Source organism: Wyeomyia smithii, chromosome 3 (genome assembly GCF_029784165.1).
Source record: "Wyeomyia smithii strain HCP4-BCI-WySm-NY-G18 chromosome 3, ASM2978416v1, whole genome shotgun sequence".
In the NCBI taxonomy this organism is placed as follows: Eukaryota; Metazoa; Arthropoda; class Insecta; order Diptera; family Culicidae; genus Wyeomyia; species Wyeomyia smithii.
Genome location: NC_073696.1, coordinates 129788298 through 129808719, shown reverse-complemented (window position 1 = coordinate 129808719; position 20422 = coordinate 129788298). Strand labels below are relative to the sequence as shown.

Below are 20422 nucleotides of genomic sequence, written 5' to 3'. Positions count from 1 at the left end.
GTGTACTCAATCGGTTGTCCAACGTGTTAAAATCCAGAACGACAAGGAGGATACAGTTGAACATCCAGCGGCTATCAACTGGAGAAGTGGCTACATGGTACCTGCGGAAGGTTGACAAAGGCGGATCGAGGATCAAGTTGGAGGTAGCCTGAATGAACAGTAGAGGCATAACCACAGTGCAATCAGCACCACAGTGGGAGAAGTGTTTGGTACATCTGCGACAGGTGAAGAAAACAGCGTAGTCGAAAGGAATGGTGATTGGGGATGATGGCGAAGCTGTGGACCCATCATCCTTGGACTAGGCGAAAAAAGCAGTGAAAGAGCTGAAGAACTGTAAGGCAGCTAGAAGGACGGCATTTCAGCCGAACTTTTTGAAGTCGGGAGCGAACAGCTGTATCGTGCTTTACACCGGATCATGCTGAGAGTGTGGTCCGATGAAGAATTGCCCTCGGACTGGCTGGAGGGTCTCATATGTTTGATCTACAAGAAAGGCCACCGCCTAGACTGTAGTAATTATCGGGGTAGGTAATTAGTACCTTTCTCAACACCGTTTACAAAACTCTCTCCCGTATTCTGTTCCATAGACTTAGGCCGTTGTCGGAGACCTTTGTTGGCGATTACCAATGTGGTTTTCGAGGGACGGACCAAATGTTCACCCTGCGACTGATCCTCGATAAATTTCGAGAATTCAACCTGCAGACGCACCATCTGTTCATTGACTTCAGGGCAGCGTGCGATACAGTAAAGAGAAATGAGTTATGGCGAATTATACTCGAACATGGTTTCCCAACAAAACTAGCTAGGCTGATACGTGCCACCCTTGAAGGCTCTATATCATGCGTCAGGATAGCCGGTGAGATACCAAACTCCTTCGTGACGTTAGATGGTTTGAAGCACGAAGACGGGCTGTCAAATTTATTGTTCAACATTCACGAAACTATATACAGAATGTTCATTAGATTCGAATACAACCTTCCATGGTTGTATAAGTGCGCACTATGTGTATTCTGCGTATTGATATTGGTGTCAGCTTTAGCCTCATATATAGGCTGACCGACGCGCATGGGGTCGATTTACTGACATTTGTTGTTTGTTTGTGATTCCTATTTCTTATGTTAAAAAAGATATAAAAAGTTCTATGTGCAAAGTTCACTCAAATCATAAATTAAAAAATATCTTTTTTCCTGGATTTTCTACATATTTTAAACCTTCTACAAAATTATTACCCAAACAGAAATACACATTTTTGCTGAATATTTGTTCTAGCTATGGTTCAAAATAAAAAAGTTATTCAACCATTAACGGTTTTTCAAGAGTTAGTTTAACTTCAAATTACTCAGCCGTACGCAAAAATACGCAGATAACTTTTTGATGTTCTGAAAGCACGTCTATTCTACTTCCAAAAGAATATTAAATCATTTGTCTAATAGAGTCTTTTCGATTGTTTCAATGAAAAATATAGCGTTTTACAATCTTTAGCAAAAATATAAATCCAATAAAATCGCGTATTTTTTTTAGAAGGTCAAAAACATTCTGTGCCGAACACGCATCAGTATCGGACGTGTTTGGTGATCGCTCCGATAGAATATAAAACAAAAGACGTGAGAACAAGTGTTGGCATTGTTTGCCTGGTCGAGTGAAATAAATCCGGGTTCAAGGTCGCGCCTTTGTGCAACTGTTTCGCATCGTGACTGCCAGCTGGTGCGTAAGCCGATTTGGCTGCTGGCTGAATTGTGCTACAGCAGTGGACGAGACACAAAAGAGGAAAAAGAAGAAGCCATCAGTTGACAGTTGAGTTGTATCGCTGTGTGGAGTGATCTCACACCTGGCTCGCTGCTGGTGGCTGTTTGATGCTGCTGTATTGGTGCTGCTTGCTGTAACGGCTGCAACTTCGAACGATCGGACAACCAACCTTACTGGAAGGGAGAAGTAAAAAGGTACGTGCTCTTGTCGGCGCTAGTGCGCTAGACTTAGCGGGATGGATGTAGGTCCCTCGCCTCCCGCGCCACCATCCCCGAGCCCCTCTGACCCTGACCCTTCTGTTACCCCCTCCCCTGTTCATTCTTCAGTCCCCCCTCGCCCCAGGCTTTACCCAGACGGAGCCCAGGGCAGCTATACTGTCTATTTTCGGCCAAAGGCGGGACCGAAATCGAAACAGTTGAACCTCTTGCAGATTTCTAAAGACCTGACGAAGGAGTACAAGGGCGTGACCGAAATTTCCAAGGTCCGGCCTAATAAGCTCCGTGTCGTGGTCAGTAACCTGAAAGAGGCCAACGATATAGCTTGCTCTGAGCTCTTCACACGCGAGTATCGCGTTTACATACCCGCACGAGACGTGGAGATCGACGGTGTCATAACCGATTCGAGTCTGTCCGTCGAGTGTATACTGAAAAGTGCCAAAGGGTGCTTTAAGAACAAAACCTGTCCCGATGTAAAGGTTCTCGACTGCAAGCAATTGCGGTCAGCATCGATCATCGGTGGCAAAACAGTATACACTCCGTCAGACTCGTTTCGAGTTACGTTCGCCGGGTCAGCGCTACCAAGCCACGTCTCGACCCACCGGGTTCGTCTCCCTGTGCGATTATATGTGCCTCGCGTCATGAACTGCCTGAATTGTAAGCAGTTAGGCCACACCGCCGCCTACTGCTGCAATAAGCCACGTTGTGGCAAGTGTGGGGAGAATCATGCGGATGATTCCTGCAGTAAAAATGCTGAAAAATGCATTCACTGTGGGGAGAGTCAGCATGAGCTCTCGACATGTGCGGTGTACATGCAGCGCAGGGATAAAATAAAGAGGTCTCTCAAAGAGCGTTCGAAGCGTTCTTACGCTGAGATGTTGAAGAAGACCGTTACCACTTCTCCCATTACATCAAACCCTTTTGTTCTGTTGTCCTCTGATGAAACCGATTCTGACGATTCACCAGCGGGAACATCTTACGCCAATCCTGGGGAGTCTAGAAAGAGGAAAAATATTTCCTCTCCTAAACTTCCCAGAAAAGGTCCCAGCACTGCCAGGAACATCTAAAACCCCATGTGTTCCTTTTGCACATCCAGTTGATGAAACAAACTCTGGATTAGTGAATTTTTTTGACATTGTGGACTGGATTTTTGAGAATTTCAATGTACCCGATCCAATTAAAATACTTCTTACAGCATTCCTCCCAACAGTTGACTGCCCAATGGCCCCTCCTTGCAGCGATTGTATCCTTCGATGCCTAATTCAACTGCGTATATGAAGGATTCTATCTCTGTCTTACAGTGGAATTGTAGAAGTATTTTACAGAAAATTGATTTGTTTAAAGTTTTGATAAATAAAAACAAATGCGATGCATTTTCCCTTTGTGAAACTTGGCTTGCTTCAAATATTGATCTCAACTTCCATGATTTTAATATTATTCGCCTTGATCGAACCACCCCATATGGAGGAGTACTTTTAGGGATTGAAAAGTGCTATTTTTTCTATCGTAATAACCTCCCCTCGATTCCAGGCATCGAAGTTGTCGCATGTCAAATGACAATACAAGGTAAAGAGCTTTGTATTGCCTCAATATATATTCCTCCCAGAGCACAGGTTGGGCAACGGCTGCTCTTTGATTTAATAGAACTTCTTCCCTCGCCACGTTTGATTTTGGGAGACTTCAACTCTCATGGCGTGGCTTGGGGTTCCTCTTACAATGATAACCGCTCCTCTTTAATCTATAACCTTTGCGATGACTTCGACATGACTATTTTAAACAACGGCGAAATGACACGTATCCCGAAACCTCCAGCGCGCCCAAGCGCTTTGGATCTATCCTTATGTTCGACGTCGCTATGGTTGGATTGCACATGGAAGGTAATCCTCGATCCTCACGGTAGCGACCATTTGCCTATTCTTATTTCAATTAATAACGGGTCAACTCGCATGCGACCAGTTGACATTCCGTATGACTTCACACGGAATGTCGATTGGAAGTTATACGAGGAAATGATTTCAAAAGCGGTCGATTCGATTCAACATCATCCACCACTTGAAGAATACAACCTCCTCGCGGGCTCGATTCTAAACGCCGCGTTGCAAGCCCAAACGAAGAAATATCCCGGCGTAACGATCAAAGAACGGCCTCCCACTCCGTGGTGGGACCAAGAGTGCTCCGATGTCTGCACGCAAAGATCCGACGCGTTTTTGGCCTTCCAGAAGGGAGGTATACCTGGCGACTATTTACGGTATTCGGAGCTTGATACCAAGCTTAAAAGCTTGGCTAAAGCAAAGAAACGCGGATATTGGCGTCGGTTCGTGAACGAGACGTCGAGGGAGACATCGATGAGCACTCTTTGGAACACAGCCCGAAGAACGCGGAATCGCGTAACGGTCAACGAAAGCGAGGAGTCTTCAAGTAAGTGGATATTTGATTTTGCCAGGAAAGTATGTCCGGACTCTGTTCCTGAGCAAAATATTGTTCGCGATGCGTCTCCGGGCCACGACGCGATAGAATCACCTTTTACGATGGCAGAATTTTCAGTTGCCCTCCTGTCCTGTAACAATAACGCGCCTGGGTTAGATAGAATCAAATTCAACTTGTTGAAGAATCTACCCGGCAATGCCAAGAGGCGCTTGTTGAACTTGTTCAATAAGTTCCTGGAGCAAAACATTGTACCGCAGGATTGGAGGCAAGTGAAGGTGATCGCCATCCAAAAACCAGGGAAACCAGCTTCTGATCACAACTCTTATAGGCCGATTGCAATGCTATCCTGTATCCGGAAATTGATGGAAAAAATGATACTCCGTCGTTTAGACCATTGGGTCGAATCAAATGGCCTACTATCGGATACTCAATTTGGCTTCCGCCGTGCCAAAGGGACGAATGATTGTCTTGCGCTGCTTTCAACAGATATTCAGCTGGCGTATGCTCGAAAGAACAAATGGCGTCTGCGTTCTTGGACATTAAGGGGGCTTTTGATTCCGTTTCTATTGACATTATTTCGGGTAAACTTCACCGACAAGGATTTTCTCCAATTTTAAACAATTTTTTGCACAATTTGCTGTCCGAAAAGCACATGCATTTTACGCACGGCGATTTGGCAACTTTTCGCATTAGCTACATGGGTCTTCCCCAGGGCTCATGTTTAAGCCCCCTTCTTTACAACTTTTATGTAAATGACATCGACGAATGTCTGGCAAATTCATGCACGATAAGACAACTTGCAGACGACAGTGTAATCTCTGTTACAGGAGCCAAAGCTGCCGATTTGCAAGGACCATTGCAAGATACCAAGGACAATTTGTCTGCTTGGGCTTTACAGCTAGGTATCGAATTCTCTCCGGAGAAGACTGAGATAGTAGTTTTTTCTAGGAAGCATGAGCCTGCTCAGCTTCAAACACAATTAATGGGTAAAACGATTTCTCAGGTTCTGGTACACAAATATCTTGGTATCTGGTTCGACTCTAAAGGCACCTGGGGTTGTCACGTGAGGTATCTGATGAAAAAATGTCAACAAAGAGTGAATTTTCTTCGTACAATAACCGGACAATGGTGGGGAGCCCATCCAGGAGACCTTATAAGGCTTTACCAAACAACGATATTGTCTGTTATTGAATACGGGTGTTTCTGCTTCCGCTCCGCAGCAAACACACATCTGATCAAACTGGAGCGAATACAATATCGTTGTTTGCGTATCGCCTTAGGTTGCATGCAGTCGACCCATACGATGAGTTTGGAGGTCTTAGCTGGAGTACTACCATTGAAAAACCGCTTCTGGAGCCTGTCTTCTCGTATTCTTATCAAATGTGAGGTCTTGAACCGTCCCGTGATTGAAAATTTTGAAAGGTTAATCGAACTTAATTCTCAAACCCGTTTTATGACATTGTATTTCCATCACATGTCCCAAAATATTAACCCTTCTTCGAATATTCCAAATCGTGTCGACTTATCAAATACTTCTGATTCTACTGTGTTTTTCGATACATCCATGATAGAAGAAACTCGTGGAATCCCGGATCATCTACGCGTGCAGCAGATCCCCAAAATTTTTTCTAATAAATATCGAAACATCTACTGCAACAATATGTTCTACACTGACGGATCACTTCTTGATGGATCCACTGGCTTCGGTATTTTCAATAACAATTTAACCGTCTCCCATAAACTCGATAATCCTGCTTCTGTTTACGTCGCAGAATTAGCTGCAATTCAGTACACCCTAGGGATTATCGAAAAAATGCCCAAGGACCATTATTTCATCTTTACGGACAGTCTCAGTTCCATTGAGGCTCTCCGATCGATGAAAGGTGTTAAGCACTCTCCGTATTTCTTGGGGAAAATACGGGAACATCTGAGTGCTTTATCCGAAAAATCGTTTCAGATTACCTTAGCGTGGGTCCCTTCTCACTGCTCGATACCGGGCAATGAGAAAGCGGACTCTTTGGCTAAGGTGGGCGCAACAAACGGTGATATTTATGAAAGACCAATTGCCTTTAATGAATTTTTCGCACTTGTACGTCAGAATACGATCATCAGTTGGCAAAATTCTTGGACCAGAGGGGAACTGGGAAGGTGGTTACATTCCATAATCCCCAAGGTGTCGACGAACCCGTGGTTCAAGGGGTTGGATGTAGGTCGGGATTTCATTTGCGTGATGTTCCGGCTTATGTCCAATCACTATAGATTTGACGCGCATCTCCGTCGTGTTGGGCTCGGGGAAAGTGGTATCTGTGCCTGTGGTGAGGGTTATCACGACATAGAGCATGTAATTTGGTCATGCCCTGTACACCGTGACGCCAGGTCTAAATTAATAGCTTCCCTGCAGGCCGAAAGTAGGCAGCCGGCTGTTCCTGTTCGTGATGTCTTGGCGAGCCGTGACCTATCCTACATGTCCCTTATATACGTTCTCCTGAAATCCATCCACGCCCCAGTTTAATCCTATTCCCTTCCGCCTACATCCAACCAAACGACAAGAACACGTTAAGACCCCGGATCCGGAAACAGCAACTAGACCCGCACGATACTCTCAGGTCCCGAGGGAGACAACCCAATATGCCAGTCCGTAATATATTGGCCCAGCAGCGGAACATATTCAATATGCTGCTTACCTATGGCAATGGAAAACCATCAAACAACAAATCAGTGCTTTTAATGCAAAACATTCTAGCTTTAAGTTAGATTTAGTTTCAGCTCGTAGTCGGCAGCGAGGATAAAAAATTTGCTTTAAGTTATTAAGATACTTTAGAAAGTAAGCTACCAGATATAATTGGCGCCGTTAAACATTAAATTGTATTTGTGCCGTGTCAAATAAATTATAGATGAAGAAAAAAAAAGAAGGTCATAAAGATATAGAAAATCATGGGAAAGAGTTATAATGAAAAATATGAATTTTTGGTCAAAGTTCAACACATGACGTCATCTAAAGCGAATCAAAAATCGTATTAAAAATAAATGCGAAATATAAGAGTAGAAATAGAAACTAACTGAATTTTTCTCTTCTTAATAATGTGAAGCGATTCTGCTAAGACGCTCGAATTTTTTTTCCAATTTTTCCGAGTTATTTAAACTATGTTTGTCTTTTTTCTCCAGCAATTCAACCGAGAATTTGTTTTAAAATTATCAACAGTTTATTTATACATTCATAACAACAGCTGCTCATAAAATTTCCAGAAGCTTCATAAACTCTACAAGGAAATTTGAAACAACCGATGAAGAAGACATCAAAGATGACAATTAACTGTGAGTAAAAATTCATATTTTTCATTATAACTCTTTCCCATGATTTTCTATATTTTTATGATCTTCTAAAAAAGTACGCGATTTAATTGGATTTATATTTTTGCTAAAGATTGTAAAACGCTATATTTAGAAATAACAAAGTTTTTGATGAAATCAAAATTTTCATGCAAAAGATTTTTTTCATTGAAACAATCGAAAATACTCTATTAGACAAATGATTTTATATTCTTTTGGAAGTAGAATAGACGTGCTTTCAGAAGATCAAAAAGTTATCTGCGTATTTTTGCGTACGGCTGAGAAGTTAAACTAACCCTTGAAAACCGTTGATGGTTGAATAACTTTTTTATTTTGAACCATAGTTAGATCAAATGTTCAGCAAAAATGTGTATTTCTGTTTGGCTGATAATTTTGTAGAAGATATAAAATATGTAGATAATCCAGGAAAAAAGTTATATTTGAAATTATGATTTGAGTGAACTTTGCATATAAAACTTTTTATATCTTTTTTAACTTAACCCTGTCCCGCTCATGGTGACTCTAAAGCACCAAGAATTATAATCATCATATCTTGACATAAAATAGTTTGTTGTGCTTACGATTGTTCCATAAATTATTATATGCTGCCTCAGAACATCACTGGGCATTTTCTTCAAAATACTACAGTTGACAGTAATTTTAGTTAGTCTACAAAATGTCCAGCTTGAATTTTCTCGTGAAGCTTTAAATTTTAATGATAAACCTTGTGAGCGGGAGAGGGTTAAGAGATATAAATCCGAAACCTTCGACGAAATTGCTAGTAAAACCATTTGCCACAACTTTTTTGAAGACACTAGCTGTCTATTTCACTGTCCTAGGTGAATTAATCACTAAATCGTACATTCTAAAAGAAGCTCAATAAAATACATAGAAACTTTTCCGAATAAAGCATATCACTAAAATCAAATTTGAAGACGCTATTAATTTTTCGCACGAAATCAGCAAAATAAACACTGTGCACTGGTGAGAAACGTGAAAATCAACACCGAGTGCTATAAGGCCGATGCTCTGAAGAAGATCGTGGCCACTTCGGGACCTCTATGTGAAGGATCATTGCGTCCTTTAATAGGATGGTGCACCGATCCACACGGCGAATATTGTGCAAGCCTGGTTTCAGGAGAACTTAACTGATTTGCTCGATAAGACTTTGTGGCCTCCCAGCTCTCCGGCCTTGATCCCCATGGATTTTTATGTATAATCGTACATGCTAGCCAAGTAGAGCGAACACAAAGTGAGCACTATGGACCAATTTAAAAAGCTCATTTCCAATATCTTGGACGAGATGCCGATGGACCAGGTTCATGCCGCGTGCAATTTTTTTAACGTTTCAAGCTTGTCATACAGTACAAAGGAGGTATGCTCTCAGCTTATATGTCGTAAAGGTTCTCTATAACCACTCTGGTTCAATGGAAATTGATTCAGGAAAGAATATCTTATATTTTCATTTTTTTATCACATTTTCAAATTGTATTCGAACTTATTGAACACCCTGTAAAATTGCCCCGTACATTCATGGGTTAACTTTGATAGGCATATGAAATTCGTGGAAGTTATATTTGAAGACACGTGAGCATTAACTACACGCAAAAGTTTAAGTCCTAATCAACCAATGTGCCTTGACATAGATTAAAATCAGAATGTATATCATATACATAAATATTGTTATATGTTTAGGTAATATTCGGTTTAGGAGACTGAGCAGTTTGGAGCGCTTAAAAAACGTGGTTGATTTACGTGAACCGGTCTATATGACCGTCTCGTGACCCGTTCGCTCATCCCCAATAATACAATCTGCAACCGGAACAGCCATTAGCGATCCTTGTTGTCACGGAATTTAGTGACACTGGTGCCAGTAATGTTATGTTTCCGAATGCATATAAATAAAACTAGACTCAAACACTTAGTATTTGGCCGTTTCCTTTTATTTACTGCAGCGCCTCTAGTTGTCGTACTGAGAAATTAATGACAGCGTTTTGATCTAGAAGGTTTGCTTACTTAGTGGAGAGATTTTGTCAGGATTGATAAACGCACACCTACGTTGAAAACCCAAAATGGTCAGAAGGAATGATCGCCAAGGCTCCCAAACTACCGAAATCGACTGTGAATACCGTGCTTAAACATTGTCGTCGGGACACTTAGACAGTGGATCACGCTAAACAAACCAAACGTAGGAGTGGAGCATAGGACAGGAAACTACGAGCGAAGGTAATCAGGGTTGTCCGGAATAATTCCGGGGGTCTCCCTCCGTGATTTAGCAAGAAGGTTTAATGTAGCACAGTTCGTCAAATCTGTATGCGTGAAGGATTACGGTTGTATTATGCCAACAAACAACCCAACAGGACAGTGAAACAGAACCTGGTTGCCAAAGCTCGAGCAAGAAAGCTATACGAGCTAGTCCTGACAGAGTACAACGGCTGTATTTTGATGGACGATGAAACATATGTCAAAATGGACTTTGGACAAATCCCGGGTCGGAAATTTTATCTTGCTAACCGTAGGAGGAATACTTCAGATAGGTTCAAATTTGTTTTCGCGGATAAATTCGCCCGCAAGTTGACGATTTGGCAGGCCATTTGTAGCTGTGGAAAGAAGACAAAAGTTTTCATCGCTGGAGCAACCATGAATTGACAAGTTTACAAGGAAAAGTATCTCCAGACCAGAGGCGTCGCGTGGCTGATTTCGTCACATGTGCACCAAACTTTTATAACAGGTTTTTCCTTGAATAAAAGAAGTAACTCAAACCAAAATGTTTGATGCTTCAAATTGGAGGGTTTCGCTAGTATGCTTACTTGATTTATAGGTTATTATATTTCGATAATCGCATATGCCCATGTATTAGGGAATAGGGTACCTGTGCAGTGCACATGTTGCACAGGTGGACCCGACGCCACTGCTCCAGACCTTTGCCATTCATCCAGTCACACGAAGGCCCAGTGAAGTTCAGGTCCGATCTAGCTAGCTACCACTGCGCCCAAGATGTATTGGAATGGTACAAGCAGAATAATATTGATGTTATCGAAAAAAGGATTGATCCACCAAACTGAACGGAAGATATTGAGCAATAATCAAGTGTAAATTGAAGAACAGTGGCAAATCAATCAAATCATCATCTGATATGGCGAAGTGGTGAAAAAAAATGGCGATACGGCTTGGTTTCCCTAAATATGTCACTTCTTACACGGAGCTAAGGGATTAAGGTTGAGCATTCTCCACAGTGTGAGCTGTCACTAAAAATTGCTACCGACAACGATGAGAACTGTTATTGAAAATAGTCAATAGTTATTGATAGTTTTCCCATTCCCTACTCCACGATACAGAGATAAAACCGAATTAGTAACTCGTCTGAGTGTAAATTAAATAGCCACAGCTATTGTTTTATGCCAACTGTTTATGGATAATGTTTGCTCGACAAACCAGTGATCACATATGCTACAATCTTAGCTAGAAAGGGCTGTCACAATCAATTATCAGTTGCATGAACACTTGTACAAACGTATCTTGTGTAAACCAAAAGCTTGTCCATCATTGCGTGTTAAAAGAATTTTCCTTGTCTTAGTCCTTGTAGTCGTTGTCTTTTAGTCAATAATTAGGCTACTCACCGAGTTTGGTAGAGGAGATAAATATTCCGGTCGTATGTACTGGTTGTTGGATGTCAACATTTTATTGGTTTGCTTAGCTTTTCTTCAGCATATTTCGTATTATACGCTGCATAGACCCGCTGATCTCGTGACTGTATTCAGCGCACACTCCAGATGCTAATGGCTGCTAGTCCTCGGCAGTATACTGTTTGTTTCCCGACGGCTTTTGTTATAATATAATTACAGATAATCCTCTTATCAGTAAATCCAAGTGTAAACACGACACCACAGAATAGTTGAAGTAATAGCCCTCAACCACGTTACAATAAACTCGGCTTTGGCTGCTTCTCATTGTTTGTATTTGTCACTTTTGCTTTCATTCCATTTTACGACATCGTGCTTCATGATGTATGTTTGTGTATATAATTGCACACTGGTTGATGAGTTAGACGAGGTACGCTGAGGATCCTATATTTTTCAACAGCACGATGATATGTAACCGGACAATAAAATCACTGCGCTCTCTGGTATGAGGAAAAATACATAAATTTATTCACAGCAGTAATCACGGTCATAATTTTATTCACACTGCAGAAGGTAATATTTTTCACTGGATTCCGTCGGTTTTCTCATTGTTGTATTCGGGCCGGTATCCACAGCGTGTGAGAGTGGGGTCGTCGGAAACAAAGCAAAACACGGAATAAAAACTACATAAATCACTAAATTATAATCCCCTGAGCTAGATTTATATCCATTTAGATGCAATAAATCCACATTTAGTTGAAGTTATGTAAATTAATCCGTTTGTGTCTACTTTTTATTTTCTCCGAGCAATTGCTACTGCCATAATTTTCTGTGTTTTATTGCCGCACGATAACGAACGGTAATGATTTGCACTTAATTCATTCATAACCATACTCAATTCACTGCGGTCGGTTTTGAATTGATGCATGACAATAATTTGATTCAACGGAACGAACTCAACGATCAACTGCCATTTGTTAACGACAATAAAAACTATCAGCTCAAATCAACTCCAATTGCTCCGCGAGGGGAAGTGTGGCCATACATTCAACAATTTATCACATACACATGCTGCCTGTGTGCAGGAAATCAAAAGACAATCATTAGGGCCGCATTGTCTATTGCGCCATCACGAAGGATTAGCGCCCGTACCATAGCATGTGCTCATTTCATATTATCCAGCGGCGGTCGCGCTGATCCGTCGAATACGTGACAGAGATAGAGCGTATGGAAACTCGCACCGCGGACTACTTTCGAACTCGCGGCCAACGTAGTTTGACGTACGAAACGGGTTCAGCGAATTGAAGCCAAGCGCACGACGACGACGACGACCTCCGGTGTGGTAGACTTCACACAAAAGTGATTAATAACATTTGTGCGCTTCTAAACGATCACAATAACTGACAGCGACTAACAAAAACATTCGACTACTAGTTTTTCCTCTCACTCTCCGATTGCGTGAGCATGGGTGAGCAAACTTCGTGATATTTACGTTCGTTATTCTCTTTTCTCTGCTTTTTTCGGTTGTATTAGTGTGAATGGGAAGGTGGAAAATCTCACACTTAACCGCGCTCGATGTTTGAGGGGAAGCTTGTTTGCTGTTTTGTGTCGCTGCTGATGAATACATACGCACGCACTGCTAGGCTGCTCCATCGCCCGTTTGGGGGTGGGTTATGGAGCAGCAATACAGTCTGGAGCCACCCAAAAACAGACTACATTCGCAGTGCCAACTGATACGAGCAATAGTCTGCAAGCAGTAGCTGTGAGCATTCCAGCTGGTAAAGTGTGTAGTATACAATAATACCGTTTCGCTTGGATTTATGGACATAAAGTAAAATAAAAGTAATCTAAATTGCAGAGTAGAAAAAATATTTTATTAATTTTCGGTATGCTAAACAGACTTTTTATTTTGAATCGATACCAGTCTATTTCGCCAAATTCAAATTTCGCCATGTTAATTTTACAGGCTTATTTAATGTAAAGTTTCTCTTAAAAAAATGTATTCTATTTCCATTGGTATTTAATTTTCAATCGTCAATTGGAAACAGAGTAAAATTGATTTTGTAAGAAAACGAATATCATATTTATTATTCGTAATTAAATTTAAAAACGACTGTAACATGAAATTTCAAGCGAAATACGGCTTTTTCAGTCAAAACGGTGTTTCAAAACGCTACTATGTCTTATGTCCCATAATACATAGTGGCGTTTTGATACGCCCTCAAGACTGAAAAAGCCGTATTTCCCTTTAAATTAATCGTAATATAATTCGTTATTTAATGATCAATAATCATTTGATTTACTACCTAATCAATTTTGTGCAGCAATCAAAAATGTGAATAAAACTCTAAACAAATCAATACCTTGTGGTATGACCAAAACAAATAACATATGGTTATATATACAGCAATTCAATACAAAAATCACAACTAATTTTTGAAGTAACGTTATGGTTGCAGTTATGGTTTATGTTAATGTTTATGTTCATGTTTATGTCATTAGTACGATAATGATTAAAAATAATTTTAGAGCCAAAACGGTTTTTCGATCGATGTGACGTCTACGGAAAAGTTATAGACAATGATTTATTTAAAAAAAAATACACCGTAAAAATTTCTATTCCAAGAAAAAGAGTTTGAAAAATATTAAAAATTTGTTTTATCAAAAAGTTCATGTTTTTAAGATTTTTTTTCAAGAAAACTACAGAAGGTTAAGTGAATATTTATGGTTGTCGGATCATAAAGAAATGAGAAAAAATGTAAAAAATAAGAATGAAAGAGAAGAGAAATCCAAATGCAGAACGGTTAGTTTCATTAGTATGTTGTCTTCGGAAAAGTTGTAGACAGTAATTTTGTCCGCCTAGCGGGCAGACCCAGCCTTTCTCATTCAAACTTATTGTTTGTAAAAATAGAATCGGTCCAGCCATCTCTGAGAAAAGTGAGTGAGTTTAAACAGTCTTCGAAGCACGTTTCTTTGCATAACTTTTGAATTACATGTCCAATCATTATAAAATTATTTTACAAATGGTTAAAAAGGCAAGCCTGTTTTTTTATACAAATTTTGTTCAAATCGGTTGTGTAGTTACTGAGATAATGAAGTTTTGTGATTTTCACATTTTGATACATAACCTCGAAACCAAAAATTTTTGTCTTATGGGCAACTAGACCTTTCATTTGAAATTTATTGCATGGAAATCGGTCCAACCATCTCTGAGAAAATCGAGTGAGATTGGGAGAGTGTTACATACACACACACATACAGAAAATGCTCAGCTTGTCGAACTTAGTCGATTGATATGCGAGATTCGACCCTTTGGAGCACTTTTATACCTTTGGTTTTTTCAGTGATTGCTATACCTTTCTACACGCAAAAGTTGAAGTCTTGTACAATCATTGTGTCTTCCCGATTCGCACAAATGTTGCACAGAAATCGCACAATAAATGTGTGAAACGCATAACGCAACAGTTGTACTGCGAATACATTGACATAGAATGAAATCAGAATATGTATCATATACCGACACTTTATTTCTCACGTCGAGTGTATTAGTGACTAGACTAGACACATCACATACAATTTGCAGGTTGCTCTTTCGCTTCTCTTTCGGTTCGGATTGCGAGGCGCAAGGCTATATTTCGTGGCTTCACGAAATGAGCGAGACGACCGTGATGTACATACTTGATACCATAGTGTTGTTAGTCTCACTCATACTGTCGGTGCGTGCTTGCTGCTATTCAGAGGAATGCATGAAGAAGAAAAAGTATCTCGAAAGCGTGTGTGCAAAAGACTTGAAAAGCGTAGCATATGTCTCGTCCTCAAGCAGAAAGGAGGAGAATGGTTTTGCTTCTCGCTCGCTTTGCAATGCTGCTTGATACTGTGTGGAGCTGCCAAATACATTGGAGAAACGCTGGAGCCTTAATTGCGTTATGCCCAACACGCAATCATTGTACTGGTTCCGAATTACATCAACAATTGCGTCAAAAACGCACAATTTTGTTCTGGTTTCGCACCATCCAACTTTTGCGTGTAGGAGAAAGGCAAAACACAAAACACATTTCCTCAAATATTGTTACTTTTCGATTTAGTCGGGTAGTCAAAACTTTTACCTAGAAAACATGGGCAAATATGATGGTAAATTGTACAAACAAGAGTGATGAGATGAATAGATTGATCAACAATTGAATATGGAGCTGTTTAAAATGAAAAATAATTCGCTATATATTTTGTACAATACATTTTTTGTGACCCAAATGTGTATTTTTTTAATGCCAAATTATTTCCTATAACTGTGCCGAAGACACTTTACCGAATAAACAAAGCGCGATGATCCAGTAAACTTGATGGAAATATCAGCCAAAAGTTCTTTGTACTAACAAGAAACCCAAATTGGGGAGTAATTGTATATATTATATATGAAATCGCCAATTCTCTGATGTTTCATATCTTTGCCATCCAAAACTAAAATAGTTAACAATAGTTGTACATACCAAGTTTTTCATGATTCTGCTTAGTTTCGTTAAAAAAATAGCGGACTACAGGGTGGCAACATAAAAGTGATACACGTAATCAAGTATCCCTTGTTGTATTTTCTGTCACAGCATGACAAACATCTGAGCATGTTTTAAAAGAGCGACGTGTTTACTGTTTATTCGGAATAAATACAGTCAGTTTTCAAGTCCCCACTAAAGAAAATTATAATGGATTCGACTAGAGAACAAAATAGGGTCTTGCACCTGCAAGGATTGACTAACATCGAGATCAGGAGGAAGCTGTCACATCAGATGTCATGTCATGTCATGCCGAACGAAGTTGTGCGTGCGGCTTGCAATGACTTCGAAAAGCGTCTACGGGCCGTTATCAAACACAAAGGTGAAACTCAAGTGCATTGTAAATTTACTACTTGTAGATGTTATTGGAATCGATTCCGAAGAGAAATAGAAACTAGTTTGAGTTTTGTGACATTAATGAAATGTACTACATTCACGTTGCCACCCTGTAAGATAAAAATCGGGAAACAAAAGTAACAATATCAGGAATTTGATTTCATATATATCAAATTAAGAAATGATGGAACGAAATTATAAAAATATACCGTATAAAAACCGACTTCTGGGAAATTGGCACAAAAAACGCATGAATTCCGGAATCCTCATAAAAACCGCATGATTTGAGTGTGATTTGATGTTATGATACTATATCTTGGTCCAAAATTGGTTCCATAATTTCACTGGATCCAAATAGTAAAGTCAATTAAACTGATAATACTCTAGGTGCTGATGTCCGGTTGTTATCGATGAACGGTACATGGGCTTGTGTTATACTCACTTTGCCGTTCATACTGCAAACTCCGTGAAAAATCGAAGCGGGAGAATGAGTGTAAGAAGAGTCAGAAAGAGCGCGAAAAAAGAGAGTGCTTGAACCAAAGCTGCTCGCATAAATGAATTACTTTACAGCTGGTAAATTTCGATTGGAACATGCGCTTTCACGGTTCGCCATGATTGCAACGTGTTGATGTATGTGACGTCAAATTTATTATGGCCGCTGCGCTCCTCGTTATCTCTTCGTTGTTGGCGGTTTTACACCTCGTTTCATTCACACAAACAAGCACCAACCTGTGCACAACGAGGAAATGGAGGGGGTTAACACAGTACCAAGTGGTTGAGTAGATTGGCGAGGAAGATGGAATTGTACATTTTTACAAGCGTGCGGGGCCAAGAGGTTAAGTGATAATTGCCCTTTGCTGGTCGCTATTGTTCTCAATGTTGGCAAATGACTTTTGCTGGCGGGTGAATAAATAATAATTTATGATGTTGTCCTTTCATAATATGAATTCGTGCAGTTTGCTAGAATAGTTTAGTTTTATCATTAACTTGATTTTATAGCAATACCAGTAGCCCAATTAAGAACGTTCGGTTTACAAAATAATATTTGACAATTTTATTTTATACAAAATTATTAATTTATTTTATACAAAATAAATTTTGACGAATAATATTTGGTAGTAGCTCCATTTATAAAATTATATGGGACTTCAAGATAATTCTGATCTCTAATAAAAAAATAATCTGACTTATTATCGGTAGGTTCTCAAAGCTAAGCACGTGTCTTACTCTGGTAGATGCTTATCAACATTACCTGTTTCCAACATTTACAGAAACACTTTCTGAAATTGTATTCTTCAAGCCATGCTGACGGAGATGGAGAATGCACACGTCACCAGTTGGCTTTATGTTCTGACAGCGAGGGCTGTTTTGCCATTTTTTTCAACTGCTCTCATGCGCTGACATGTTGGTTGCTTCAACATAGGAGTCGACTGTTTGCCCATTCCTGGCACCGCGTTACGTTCGTTGCTGGGGACTATCACCAGCTTCGCAGCTCCAACTTCTACACAGCTTGTTTTCATAGAAGAGGAGAAAGTTGTCAGGCGAGAATGGCAAAGGGAGAAAATGTCAGCAGTAGAGTATCATTTATATTAAGTGACAGTTTTTGCAACGGAAAGCGACACATAAAAAATAGCAATATGTCATGTTAATTTCGTTTATAATGTACACGATCCATTCTTGTCCGCCTTTCCACCGTACTCCGGATACGTGTGTACGTAGAATCATATTAATAAGTAAGAGTAAGTATCAGTTTGTCGGCATAGAATATACATCCATGTCACTTAAACCAAATCGAACAAAATCTTGCTTCGTAATCATTTTTCATGCATATTCGTAAGGTTGCTATCAATGTTTATAGGCAAGTTTTACTTAAACTTGTAACAGTGAAATTATGCTTACTACTAGCCTCTAATTCCCAAATTTCAACTTCCGGCAATGAGGTGCTGTTGAAAAGCTTTTCCAATTTGCGTTCCGAAACGCTAGCCAACAATGGCAATCATTTGCGTCCTTACAACTAAGCTGAATGTCAGATCTGTGTGTCGGCTTTCTGTACTCTCCAACTCACATGGTGTTTCATTTTTTTTTGCTGCGGATGCGTGGTTAAGACCCGTAACATGTCACTGTCGTCAGGCATGTCAAGTCACGCGCGATGTTTGGCATGACATGTGTTCGTTTGCTTGCTATTTATCTAGACAGCTCAGCATAGCACAGAGTGAAGGCCGACACGAGTGAGCGAGCGCTCGAGGCAGAGACAGAAGGGTTACTGTGGTGAGTTCCATTTTTACTGCTGTCAAGTTGTTTATGCTGTGAAGCGACATGCACCTCTAAAATATTCCCTGATCTGAACTGTCCCATCTGCACACACTGTGCCATGTATCACAATTTCAATTATCACGTCGTGGAATCTGCTCCATAACTCAGCGAGCTCTTGAACGTCATGAAAATGGTAATGTATATCATCATTATTCATCCCGTGCTATGTCGACATTTTTTGGATAATGTTCTTAGTCGGTAACTGTCTGTCAGTACGTTGGTATGTTCTAGTAACTAATTTTAATTACAATTGATTGACTACCGTCCTCTTAACAATAAAATTTAGAGTAGTTTTAAAAATGTGAATATTTTGGCCAGCATTCACTTCGTTTCCTTGATTTTTGAGTACGGGAAAGTTTTTGAAACCAAGTTAGCAACAAATAGACTTTTCATAGAGTTGATGGTCTAAAATCGTGGTTTCGATTGCTTGCTTAAACATTTTGCGGTTCTATTTTTTCCATATTTGGTATGGATGTATCAAAAAATAAAAAAACAATATCAGCGTGATAATAAGCTGACAACTTGCTCTCACAACTCCAGTTTATAAGTCTGAATACTACTTTTTTCGATAAATTTGTAGTACTACTTAAGGACTTCCTGTTTGTTATTCAAAGTTGTTCAAAATTATGCTTTTTTTAAATTAGCTTCCTGCAATGAATAATGAACCTGAATGTTAATTTGTTTTTTGCGCACATTTTACTATTTTTTTTTTGAAAGATTGGAGTAAATAAGATCCAACGAAATTCGGAAATGGACTAGGGTTTGCAATATTCCCGGAAATGGATTTCCCGGGAAACAGGAATGCAAAATCTTATTTCCCGGGAATTCCCGGAAACCGGGAATGGAAAAAAAATCTTAGCAAAAATGAGATTTCAAACAAAGTTTATTAATAAAACGTATCAAACAATCGTTTACAATTTCAGTATCAATTCGCATGAAAAACGGATTAAAAAAAAACAAAACTTATTCAAGTTTACTCCAAAAATTCATGGATTTTTGTAGCAAATGTTAGCAGAAGAGTAGGTTTCAGGGTTTTTATGCCGTCGAACAATCGCCTCAGATTCGCTGACAATTTTTTGTCAGGCCCAAATAATGTAATTCCCATTTGTAAAACTTTGCTTAAGATCGCTGAATCTCCGCTGGTGTCTGATTTTTAGAATACTTCTAAATCACCGATTCCAGCTCTTGCTACATTTCGTTAGAAACTGAAGGGTCCAATACTATTAGTTTGCTGAAGATAAAGCTGAGTGTTTGGCAGGCAGGATTTAGAGCAATCGAATGCCTACGTAATTAATGTGAAATCGCGGCCACGATCCAAGTTACACTGACTGAGTTTTATTAATTTATTTATTTCTGGTCGCATTGATTTACGGGTTTCAATTTTTTTATCAATTTACAGGCTTCAAAATTTCAAAATTTCAAATTTCAAAAAGACATTAGACGAAGAAAATATTTCTTAATTTTTTGTTTACTGAATAAGACAGTATATGTTTTTGACAAAAAATTTAAGCAAATAATTTGATATTACACGGCAAGCAAATATTGATCGTCATTTCAAGCAAATATTTGCTTCGTATAATGCACACTTTGAAGCTGCTTTACACTTCTACGACGTAAGTTTCGTGTTTTGATACGATATTTAGTTTTATTGCAATATTGTATGGAAAATTTTTCAAGAAGCTCGGGAATCCCGGGATCCCGGGAATCAATATTTCTATTCCCGGGATCCGGGAATCCCGGGAAAAGGTAGTTCCCGGGAAATCGTTCCCGGGATTGCAAACCCTAAAATGGACATTTTGAAACTATTTCGCTTCATGTGTAAAAACTCGAGAAGTCACATGGTATCCACTAAAAGTAAAGCAAAGTGATTAGGTGTTATCAGAATTTG

The 20422-nt window shown here is 39.7% G+C and overlaps 1 protein-coding gene across 1 annotated transcript in view; it reads right to left on the bottom strand.

The window, feature by feature from the left end:
• Positions 1 to 12758, bottom strand: part of LOC129730581 (zinc finger protein Elbow) — a 53636-nt gene extending 40878 nt beyond the window's left edge. The window contains exon 1 of the mRNA XM_055690021.1: positions 11336 to 12758. Within this exon, the coding sequence (XP_055545996.1) occupies positions 11336 to 11395 (60 nt within the window). The 5' untranslated portion in view covers positions 11396 to 12758. The remainder of the gene's footprint in view (positions 1 to 11335) is intronic.
• Positions 12759 to 20422: the final 7664 nt, after the last annotated feature.